A 12,758-nucleotide genomic window follows, 5' to 3' on the forward strand; every position below is an offset into this window, starting at 1 on the left:
TTTGACTGCATTGTGTAGGACCCCTAAAAGCATATCAAGGAAATTTTTCCAAAAGAGAAATCAGGGATTTTAATTTTTCTATAGTAAGAAAGCAAATTGTTCTAAAATAAAAATCATCTATAAAATAATATCTATTTTATTATACCAGATGATACACAGAAGGTAATATAAAGCTCATAAAAATGACCAGAGTGGGAGAGAGAGGTAAGTCTAGAGTTACTGGTCATTCCCAGAGATAAAACAGTTGAAGTCATGAGATTGGATGTATTTTGAAAAAAGAAAACATGTACCAAAGTTCAGAAAATCAAGGACTTTTTCCAGTGTGTCCACAATAAGGGGGAAAAAGCAAGTATGAGAAGAGTCAAAAAATAAAAATAATACTTCAGAGATAGAAAAACCAAGAAACCAGCCTGGCCAATATGGTGAAACTCCATCTCTACTAAAAATATAAAAATTAGCCGGGTGTGGCGGCACTCGCCTGTAGTCCCAGCTATTCGGGAGGCTGAGGCAGAAGATTAGCTTGAACCCAGGACGCAGAGGTAGCAGTGAGCCAGAGAGATCGTGCCACTGCACTCCAGCCAGAGGAGACAGAGCGAGACTCCGTCTCAAAAAAAAAAAAAAAAAAAAAAAACCAAGAAACCAAAGTGCAGTAGTGTTATGAAGTCAGGAGACCAGAGAACCTCAGGAAGAGAGGATAATCAACCCAGGTTAAAAAAAAAAAAAAATTAAAATGGAAGTTGTCACTGGCACTGCTATATGTCTTATTGGATGAAATAGGTTCCATGAAGTATGTACAATATAATCTTAACTTTTTAAAAGTTAAAAAAAGGACAGGCGTGGTGGCTCACACCTGTAATCCCAGCACTTTGGAAGCCAAGGCAGGTGGATCATGAGGTCAGGAGTTCAAGACCAGCCTGGCCAAGATAGTGAAACCCCATCTCTACTAAAAATACAAAAATTAGCTGGGTGTGATGGCGGGCACCTGTAATCCCAGGTACTGGGGAGGCTGAGGCAGAGAACTGCTTGAACCCGGGAGGCAGAGGTTGCAGTTAAGCCGAGATTGTGCCACTACATTCCAGCTTGGGCGACAGAACGAGACTCTTGTCTCCAAAAAAAAACAAAAACAAAAGTGAAAGAAAACCCCCACAAATACATATTTCCATAAACGTCTAGATGCATACAAATCTTGTTTTTAAAAAATTTGAGGTTTAACTTCCCATATGTGCTTTTTTTCATTTTCTCAATTTTCTACAATAAAAATGCCATTTAAAAATAGTTTCCAGCCAGGCACAGTGGTTTACACCTGTAATCCCAGCACTTTGGGAGGCCAAGGGGAGCGGATCACTTGAGGTCCAGAGTTCAAGACCAGAGTGGCCAACATTGGCAAAAACCCTATCTCTACTGAAAATACAAAAATTAGCCCGGCATGGTGGCACATGCCTGTAATTCAAGCTACTCAGGAGGCTATGGCATGAGAATCGCTTAAACTCAGGAGATGGAGGTTGCAGTGAGCTGAGATTATGCCACTGCACTCCAGCCTGCGTGACAGAGTGAAAATGTCTCAATACACACACACACACATATGCATATATATAGTTTCCTATCAAAAAGTGGGATACGAACATGAATAGACAATTCTCAAAAGAAGATACACAAATGGCCAACAAACATGGAAAAATGCTCAACATCACTAATTGTGATGGCTAATACTGTAAACTTGATTGGATTGAAGGATGCAAAGTATTGATCCTGGGTGTGGCTGTAAAGGTGGTGTTACCAAAAGAAATTAACATTTGAGTCAGTGGACTGGAAGAGGCAAACCCACCCTCAGTCCAGGTGGGCACCATCTAATCAGCTGCCAGCATGGCCAGAATAAAAAGCAGGCAGAAGAACATGAAGAGATTAAACTAGCTTAGCCTCCCAGCCTACATCTTTCTCCTGTGCTGGATGCTTCCTGCCCTCAAACATAAGACTCCAGGTTCTTCAGCTTCGGGACTCAGACTGGCTTCCTTGCTCCTCAGCTTGCAGACAGCCTATTGTGGGACTTTGTGATCGTGCAAGTTAACATTCCTTAAAAACTCCCCTTTATATATACACCTATCCTATTAGTTCTGTCCCTCTAGAGAACCCTAACAGACTTTGGTACCAGGAGTGGTTCTAGAGGAACAGAATATTAAGGATGGAGTTCTTTTGTCGGTGGGTTTCTGGAGATGGCTCCTTAATATGATCAGACCCCAAAATGCTAAGGACTCTACTTCTAGTAGTTCGGCGAACACTGATAGTCCTTGGCATGAACTGTTTAGAGTTATGCAAAATAAATGCATTTGACACTCCTGATTCACCGCTTCTGAGAGGGAAAAAGTTTGGTGACTCTACACTTAATACCTTTGACCATATGTGGAGAACCAAGGAACACAATGAAGTTGGTTGGCTGCTCCTAAGTTCACTGGACAAAGTGATGAAAAACAATGATGAACTCAGGGATTCTAACTCCAGGTTTCAAAAGCAGATACTTCAAAAGCCCTGAGTGAGAGTCTTGTCTCCTGTAGACAAAGAGCTGAAATTGTGGAAAATCAGACACAACCTCTTATCTTGTGAGTGGCTGACCTGCAATGAAAGGCACATGCACAGCCTCGCCAGGTGTTTACTGTTAAAGTGAGAGCCCTGATTGGAAAAGAATGGGAACCTGCAACTTGGAATGGGGACATGTAGGAGGACCCTGATGACGCTGGGGACACAGAGCTTATAAACTCTGATGAGCCTTTTTGCCAGAAGAAACAGCTTCACCATCCCCAGTAGTGGTAACATTACCTCAGGAGAGGAGAATCAGCCCTGTTTGCTTCTAGACCTATAAGGACTAAAGTCCCAGCGGCCCCCTAGAGGTGAGGTTCAGAGTGTAACCCACAAGGAGGTGTGCTACACTTGAAAAACACTGAGTTTTCTAATTTATATAGGCAGGAATCTGGAGAACAGGTGTGGGAATGGATGTTAAGGGTGTGGGATGATGGTGGAAGGAACACAGAGTTGCATCAGGCTAAATTTATTGATTTGGGCCCACTAAGCAGGGACTCTGCATTTAATGTTGCTGCTCAGGGAGTTTAAAAAGGTTCTAATAGCTTGATTGCTTGGTTAGCTGAAATACGGATTAAAAGATGGCTCACTCTGAGCGAGCTAGAAATGCCTGATCTCCCTTGGTTTAATGTAGAGGAAGGGATCCAAAGGCTTAGGGAGATTGGGATGGTGGAGTGAATTAGTCACGTTAGACCTACTCATCCCAGCTGAGAAGGTCCAGAAGATATACCCTTGACCAATGCTTTGTGAAAGAGATTTGTGAGGGCAGCACATGAATCTTTGAAGAGCTCTATGATTGCTCTTCTCTATATGCCAGATCTAACTGGGAACCACAGTCACTCAACTACAAAATTTAAATACAATGGGAATAATTGGATCCAGAAGTGGCAGGGGCCAAGTGGGAGCACTCAACCATCAAATGCAGGGTGGGCGAGCTACCATAATGGACCACAGAGGCAAAGCAGCAATCAGAATTATCTGACTTGTGTAGAGCTTTTGCACTGGCTAATTAATCAGTGTTCCCAGAAGTAGAATTGATAGGAAGCCTACTGAATTCCTACTTAATTCATATAAATGGAAAACTTCCAGGTCAAGTGGACAAAAGACTAATTTGAATTACAGAAAACAAGAGAATCACAGCCCCTCAATTTCCAGACTTGAGCCACTTTATAGACCCAGAACCCCTTGAATTAAGCCCCCTGAGGAAGGACTCCACTACAATACCGACAATTTATGCTGTGAATCTTTCTCCCATCCTTCTCCAAGGAGACTTCTGGCCTTTGACCAGGGTAACTGTGCACTGGGGAAAGGGAAATGATCAGACATTTCGAGGACTACTGGACACTGGCTCTGAGCTGACATTGATTCCGGGTGACCCAAAACGTCATTGTGGTTAAAGTAGGGACTTATGAAGATCAGATAATCTAATGGAATTTTAGCTCAGGTGTGACTTACAGTGGGTCCAGTGGGTCCCCGGACTCATCCTGTGGTCATTTCTGCAGTGCCAGAATGCATAATTGGTATAGACATACTTAGCAGCTCACAGAGCCCCCACATTGGATCCCTGACTGGTGGGGTGAGGGCTATTATGGTGGGAAAGGCCAAATGGAAACCATTAGAGTTGCCTCTACCTAGAAAAATAGTCAAACACACACAGTATCACATCCCTGGAGGCACTGCGGAGATTAGTGCCAACATCAAGGACAGTGCAGGGGTGGTGATTCCCACCACATCCCCGTTCAACTCTCTCATTTGGTCTGTGCAGAAGACAGATGGATCTTGGACAATGACAGTGGATTATCATAAGCATAACCAAGTGGTGACTCCAGTTGTAGCTGCTGCACCAGATGTGGTTTCATTGCTTGAGCAAATTAACACATCTCCTGGTACCTGGTATGCAGCCACTGATTTGCCAAATGCCTTTTTCTCTGTTCCTGTCCATAAGGCCCACCAGAAGCAATTTGTGTTCCACTGGCAAGGCCAGCAATATACTTTTACTGTCCCACCTCAGGGGTATATCGACTCTCCACATTTGTGACATAACCTTGTTCAAAGAGACCTTGATTGCTTTTTGCTTCCACAAGTTATCACACTGGTCCATAACATTGATGACATTATGCTGATGGGATCCAGTCAGCAAGAAGTAGCAAGCACACTGACTTACTGGTGGGACATTTGCATGCCAGAGAATGGGAAATAAATCCAACTACAATTCAGGGACCTTCTACCTCAGTAAAATTTCTAGGGGTCCAGTGGTGTGGGGCCTGTGGAGATATTCCTTCTAAGGTAAAGAGTAAGATGCTGCCTTTGGCCCCTACTACAGCCAAGAAAGAGGCACAACACATAGTTGGCCCACTTGGATTTTGGAGGCAACAAATTCCTCATTTGGTTGTGTTACTCCAACTCATTTATCGAGTGACCCGAAAGGCTGCCAGTTTTGAGTAGGCTCCAGAACAGGATAAGGCTCTGCGACAGGTCCAGGCTGCTGTGCAAGCTGCTCTGCCACTTGGGCTGTATGATCCAGCAGATCCAATGGTGCTTGAGGTGTCAGTGGCAGATAGGGATGCTGTTAGGAGCCTTTGGCAGGCCCCCATAGGTGAATGACAGAAGAGGCCTCTAGGATTTTGAAGCAAGGTCCTGCCATCTTCTGCAGATAACTACTCTCCTTTTGAGAGACAAGTACTGTTTGGAGCCTTTGACAGGCCCCCATAGGTGAATCACAGTGGAGGCCTCTAAGAATTTGGAGCAAAGCCCTGCCATCTTCTGCAGATGCTCTCCTGTTGAGAGACAGTTCTTGGCCTGTTATGGGGCTTTGGTAGAAACTGAATGTTTGACTATGGGTCATCAAGTCACCATGCGACCTGAACTGCCTATCATGAACTGGGTGCTTTCTGACCCATCTAATCATAAAGTGGGTCATGCACTGCAGCATTCCATCATCAAATTGAAGTGGTATATATGTGATCGGGCTTGAGCAGGTCCTGAAGACACGAGTAAGTTACATGAAGAAGTTGCTCAAACGCCCATGGTCTCCACTCCTGCCACTCTGCCTCCTTTTCCCCAGCCTGCACCGATGGCCTCATGGGGAGTTCCCTATAATCAGTTGACAGAGGAAGAGAAGACTAGGGCCTGTTTCACAGATGGTTCCACATGATATGCAGGCACCACCCAAAAGTGGACAGCTACAGCACTACAGCCCCTTTCTAGAACATCCCTGAAGGGCACTAGTGAAGGAAAATCTTCCCAGTGGGCAGAACTTCGAGCAGTGCACCTAGTTGTGCAGTTTGCGAGGAAGGAGAAATGGCCAGATGTGTGACGATATACTGATTCATAGGCTGTAGCCAATGGTTTGGATGATGGTCAGGGATTTGAAAGAAGCATGATTGGAAAATTGGTGACAAAGAAATGTGGGGAAGAGGTATGTGGATGGACCTCTCTGAGTGGTAAAAAACTGAAGATATTTGTATCCCATGTGAGTGCTCACCAAACGGTGACCTCAGCAGAGGAGGATTTTAATAATCAAGTGGGTAGGATGACTTGTTCTGTGGACACTACTCAGCCTCCTTTCCCAGCCACCCCTGTCATCGCCCAATGGGTCCATGAACAAAGTGGCCATGGTGGCAGGGATGGAGGTTACACGTGGGCTCAGCAACATGGACTTCTACTCACCAAGGCTGACCTGGCTACGGCCACTGCTGAGTGCCCAATTTGCCAGCAGCACAGACCAACACTAAGCCCTTACGACACCCTTATGACACCAGTCCTCAGGGTGATCAAACAGTTAATTGGTGGCAGGTTGATTATACTGGACCTCTTCCATCATGGAAAAAGCAGAGGTTTGTCCTCACTGGAACAGACACCTACTCTGGATATGAGTTTGCCTATCCTGTATGCAGTGCTTCTGCCAAGACTACCATCCATGGACTCACGGAATGCCTTATCTGTCATGGTACTCCACACAGCATTGCCTCTGAACAAGGCAGTCACTTTACAGCTAAAGAAGTGCGGCAGCGGGCTCATGCTCAGGGAATTCACTGTTCTTACCATGTTCCCCATCATCCTGAAGCAGTTGGATTGACAGAACAGTGGAATGTGCTTTTGAAATCACAATTACAACACCAACTAGGTGATAATACTATGCAGGGCTGAGGCAAAGGTCTCTAGCAGGCTGTGTAGGCTCTGAATCAGCATTTCAGTATATGGTACTGTTTCTCTTATAGACAGGATTCACAGGTCCAGGAATCCAGGGGTAAAAGTGGGAATGGCCTCACTCACCTTCACCCCTAGTGATCCACTAGCAAAATTTTTGCTTCCTGTCCCCATAACATTACGTTCTGCTGGCCTAGAGGTATTAGTTCCAGAGAGAGGAATGCTGCCACCAGGAGACACAACAATGATTCCATTAAACTGGAAGTTAAGATTGCCACCTGGACACTTTGGGCTCCTCCTAAAGTCAACAGGCTGAGGGAGCTACAGTGTTGGCTACGGTGACTGACCCAGGCTATCAAGATGAAATCAGTCTACTACTCCACAATGGAGTTAAGGAAGAGTATGCATGGAATATAGGAGATCCCTTGGGGTGTCTCTTAGTATTACGATGCCCTGTGATTAAGGTCAATGGGAAACTACAACAGCCCAATCCAGGCAAGACTACAAATGGCCCAGACTCTTCAGGAATGAAGGTTTGCGTTACTACACTAGGAAATAAAAAACACAACCTGCTAAAGTGCTTGCTGAAGGCAAAGGGAATACAGAATGGGTAGCAGAAGAAGGTAGTCATCAACACCAGCTTCAACCACGTGACCAGCTGCAGAAATGATGACTGTAATTGTCATGAGTATTTCCTCCTTATTTGGTTAAGAACATGTTTGTGCATGTATACACTTGTAATAAGAAAATACCTTCATTTTATTTCCCTTTTCCTTCATCATGTGACATAAGATTTATTGACTTCATATGAGCAATTAAGTGTTAACTTTACATAATATTATTTGGGTTGGGGGTTTCCAGTTGTACGAATGACAGTTGTATTGTGTTAGGCATAATTATTACATTATTGTCTTTATTTAAAGACTATGTATGATCTCAGGAAGTGTGTATGGGTTCAAGCTGACAAGGGGTAGACTTGTAATGGTTAATACTAAGTGTCAACTTGATTGGACTGAAGGATGCAAAGTATTGATCCTGGGTGTGGCTGTAAGGGTGGTGTTACCAAAAGAAATTAACATTTGAGTCAGTGGACTGGAGAGGCAAACCCACCCTCAATCCAGGTGGGCACCATCTAATCAGCTGCCAGCATGGCCAGAATAAAAAGCAGGCAGAAGAACATGGAGAGATTAGACTGGCTTAGGCTCCCAGTCTACATCTTTCTCCAGAGCTGGATGCTTCCTGCCCTCAAACATCAGACTCCAGGTTCTTTAGCTTTGGGACTCAGACTGGCTTCCTTGCTTCCTTGTTCCTCACCTTGCAGATGGCCTACTATGGGACTCTGTGATCATGTGACTTTATACTCCTTAATAAAGTCCCCTTTATATACATCTATCCTATTCTGTCCCTCTAGAGAACCCTAATATACTAATTATCAAGGAAATGCAAATCAAAACCACAATTTGATACCACCTTACTCCTGTAAGTATGGCCACAATAAAAAAAACAGATGTGGGAGTGAATATGGTGAAAAGGGAACACTTTTACACAACTGGTTGGAACTAAACTAGTACAACCACTATGGAAAACAGTGTGGAGATTCCTTAAAGAACTAAAAGTAGAACTACCATTTGATCCAGCAAGCCCACTACTGGCTATCTACCCAGAAAAAAATAAGTCATTATATCAAAAAGACACTTGCACGTGCATGTTTATAGCAGCACAATTTGCAACTGCAAAAACTATGGAACCAAGCTAAATGCCCACCAACCAATGAGTGGATAAAGAAAATGTGGTATATATAGGCCGGGCATGGTGGCCTGTAATCCCAGCACTTTGCGAGGCCAAAGTGGGCAGATCAGAAGGTAAGGAGATCGAGACCATCCTGGCCAACATGGTGAAACCCCGTCTCTACTACAAATACAAACATTAACTGGGTGTGGTGGTGTGTGCCTGTAATCCCACCTATCCGGGAGGCTGAGACAGGAGAATCACTTGAACCAGGGAGTCGGAGGTTACAGTGAGCTGAGAGCGTGCCACTGCACTCCAGCCCAGCAACAGAGCAAGAGTCCATCTCAAAAAAAAAAAAAAAAAAAAAGTGGTATATGTAGACCATGGAATACTACTCAGTCATAAAAAATGAATGAAATAACGGCATTCACAACAACCTGCATGGAGTTGGAGACCATTATTCTAAGTGAAGAAACTCAGGAATGGAAAACCAAACATCGTATGTTCTCACTCATAAGTGGGAGCTAAGCTATGAGGATGCAAAGGCATAAGAGTGATATAATGGACTCTGGGGACTTGCAGGAAAGGGTAGGAGGGGGGTGAGGATAAAAGACTACACATTGGGTATAGTATACAACACTACTTGGGTGACGGGCGCACCAAAATCTCAGAAATCACCACTAATGAATTTATCGATGTAACCAAACACCCATCTGCTCCCCAAAATTACTAAAATAGGCCGGGCGCGATGGCTCACGCCTGTAATCCCAGCACTTTGGAAGGCCAAGGTGGGCGGATTGAGATTGAGGTCAGGAGATTGAGACCATCTTGGCTAACACGGTGAAACCCCATCTCTACTAAAAACACAAAAAATTAGCGGGACGTGGTGGTGGGCACCTGCAGTCCCAGCTGCAGTGAGCCAAGACTGTGCCACTGCACTCCAGCCTGGGCAACAGAGCAAGACTCTTGTCTCAAAAGAAAAAAAAAAAAAAAAGGAAAAAGAAATATTACAAAAATAAACATAAGAATATCATTTCATGAGGCCAGGTACGGTGGCTCATGCCTGTAATCTCAGCACTTTGGGAGGCTGAGATGAGTGGATCAGGAGTTCAAGACCAGCCTGGCAAACATGGTGAAACCCTGTCTCGGCAGATCACGAGGTCAGATCATCAAGACCATCCTGGCTAACACGGTGAAACCCCGTCTCTATTAAAAACACAAAAAATTAGCCGGGCGTGGTGGTGGGCGCCTGTAGTCTCACCTACTCGGGAGGCTGAGGCAGGAGAATGGCGTGAACCTGGGAGGTGGAGCTTGCAGTGAGCCAAGATGGCACCACTGCACTCCAGCCCGGGACAAAGCGAGACTCTGTCTCAAAACACACACACACACACACACACACACACACACACACACACACACAAATTAGCCGGGCATGTTGGTGCACCTGTAATCCTAGCTACTTGGGAGGCAGAGGCAGGAGAATTGCTTAAACCCAGGAGGTGGAGGCTGCAGTGAGCTGACACAGCATGTCACTTCATGAAATAGAGGAAGCAGGAGCTAAATCAGAGTAACTTAAGAACACAAAACTAGTGGGGCACGGTTGCTCATGCCTGTAATCCCAGCACTTTTGGGAGGCTGAGGCGGGCAGATCACCTGAGATCAGGAGTTCGAGACCAGCCTGGCCAAAGTGGTGAAACCCTGTCTCTACTAAAAATACAAAAATTAGCTGGGCATGGTGGGGGGCACCTGTAATCCCAGCTACTTGGGAGGCTAAGGCAGGAGAATCACTTGAACCCAGGAAGCAGAGGTTGCAGTGAGCCAAGATCACACCACTGCACTCCAGCCTGGGTGCAAAGAGCAAAACTCCGTCTCAAAAAGAAAAAGAAAACAAAATCAGTAATATATAGTTTCACTTGTTCACCTGCCTGCTGGACTTGGCAAACAGCTGAAAGATTTTTTCAAGAAACATATGAAAGAAGAAATAGGGAATCTGTGGAAAGGAAAAGATGGAAGACATTAAAGAAAAAAATGGAAATGGATAAAGAAAAAAGAAGCTGGGGATAAATACTTTAAAGCTGCAAAAATCAACCCAGATGAAGAGTTTACTTATTTACCAAGGGTTTATATATTTTTTTCTAGTGTTTAAAAAACATGAATTTAGTTATTTTTCCAGAAATTTGTGAGATCAATAGTCATCAAATATTTTTTTTTCTGGACTAGTAATTCTTAGCCCTCTAACGAAAATGGGGGTGCCATTGAAGGTTTATCGCACCTGAAAGCATTTTAACTGGTTCTATACGAGATCTTATATCATTTGTGTATGTGTGTTTAATTCTACAAATTAACTTATATTTTAAACGCACCGAAAGATCTTACTAAACATCCCTATTTTATCTTTGATATAATTCAAATTTTTGTAAGTGCAAACTTTTATAAACTAAATTATCCTTGTAATTTTATCCTCTCCCCAACTGTAGTACCTGACCTTGCTTAATATATATATGCTTTTTAACACTACACACAATTTCTAAGACTCTAAAATATATCAGTATACTTTTCTAACAATATATGATTACGAAAGGTAAAATTTAGTTTACTTATTTTCATTTTACTGAGTAAGTGATCTCATACCTTTTCACCATCTTGCTTCTCTTGCTGTGGCGGCGTTTCCAGTGCTGGCCGTGCATCTTTATCACTGCTTTCATCCTCAAATTCAATCCCTCTCTGTTCGGGTTCTTCTTCCAGGAATTCTTCTGAGCTCTCTGATGGGCGTGCAGTGGACTCCAATCTAAAAAACAAAAGAAAACCATTCTCATTTGTTTCATTAAGGATAAATATAAAATCTCAGAAGTCCTTTCTTAAAGTAACATTTTAGAGAATCAACTATGTTGTCAACAACTTCAGATTTTACAAGTCTAAAACCAATCTCTTCATCCTCTTATAATATTACCATCTTCTCAATTATGTAAACTAGACCCTTCTTCTTTTATTCTATCCATATCTTATTGGATCTTATCTTTTTTTTTTTTTTTTTTTTTGAGACAAAGTCTCACTCTGTTGCCCAGGCTGGAGTGCAGTGGCGCGATCTCGGCTCACTGCAACCCTCCACCTCCCAGGTTCAAGCAATTCTTCTGCCTCAGCCTCTCGAGTAGCTGGGACTACAGGCGTGTGCCACCACACTCAGCTAATTTTTTGTATTTTTAGTAGAGACAGGGTTTCACCATGTTAGCCAGGATGGTCTCCATCTCCTGACCTCGTGATCCACCCATTTCGGCATCCCAAAGCGCTGGGATTACAGACGTAAGTCACCGCGCCCAGCCTGTATCATACCTTTTTTTTTTTTAACCTCATTTATACTGAAGGACCATGGATCTTACTCTATTAGAATCAGCATATATCCTGGTTTACCTGGAGCAGTCCCAGTTTACAGACTTTTGTCCATAATTATGGATACTGGCATAATTATTAATAATGCTCCTTTCATTCTCAAAAATGTCACCTTGGACAACACACTATATGGTTTAGTTCTAACTCCAAAGCTGCCTTTCAAATATATTCCTGACTTTCTATGCCCATTTTCACAGCTCTGCTTCAGGTCCCAGTTCTCTCTGGAGCACTGTACTTCTTCCCAATTCATCTTCAGACTTACAGTACATCTTCATCAAGGCTTTCAGAGCTGTCTTTCTAATGCACATTATCTATACCTGTGATAGCCCAGCTCAGAAACTTCTGGTGGTTCTCTATAAGCTCAGTGAATAAAGTGCACCTTCTTTGAAAGCCTAACATATTTGTTTGTTTTTGTTTTTGAGGCAGGGTCTCCCTCTGTCATCTAGGCTGGAGTGCAGTGGTGTGATCTCGGCTCACTGCAACCTCCACCTCCTGGGTTCAAACGAGTCTCCTGCCTCAGCCTACTGAGTAGCTGGGATTACAGAAGTGTGCCACCACGCCGGGCTAATTTTTGTATTTTTAGTAGTGACAAGGTTTTGCCATGTTGGCCAGGCTGGTTTCGAACTCTTGACCTCAGGTGATCCACCCGCCTCGGCCTCCCAAAGTGCTGGGATTACAGGCATGAGCCACCATGCCCAGCCTAGACCCTTATATTTACCTTATTCATCAATTATCCTTAGTAACATTCCTCCTAGCTTTGTGCCTTGCTCATGTCAGTGCTTTAGTTGAAATCTGTACTGATACAATAGCCACGAGACACACTTCACTATTTTACATTTAAATTAAAATTAAATGAAACAATTCAGTTCTTTAGTTGCACTAGCCATACTTCAATGGGCACACTGGCTAATATTATACCGGGC

General features: G+C 43.7%; 1 protein-coding gene across 8 annotated transcripts in view; it reads right to left on the reverse strand.

Annotated features, from left to right (window-relative positions):
- The window catches only part of FAM169A (family with sequence similarity 169 member A), an 86,172-nt gene that overhangs the window by 2,823 nt on the left and 70,591 nt on the right, over positions 1-12,758 (reverse strand). For all 8 annotated transcript variants that reach the window (NM_001194120.1, XM_078004201.1, XM_078004199.1 and 5 more), the window contains 1 exon segment: positions 11,080-11,236. In NM_001194120.1, coding sequence (NP_001181049.1) covers positions 11,080-11,236 — 157 coding nt within the window.

Source organism: Macaca mulatta, chromosome 6, assembly GCF_049350105.2.
Source record: "Macaca mulatta isolate MMU2019108-1 chromosome 6, T2T-MMU8v2.0, whole genome shotgun sequence".
Classification (NCBI taxonomy): domain Eukaryota; kingdom Metazoa; phylum Chordata; class Mammalia; order Primates; family Cercopithecidae; genus Macaca; species Macaca mulatta.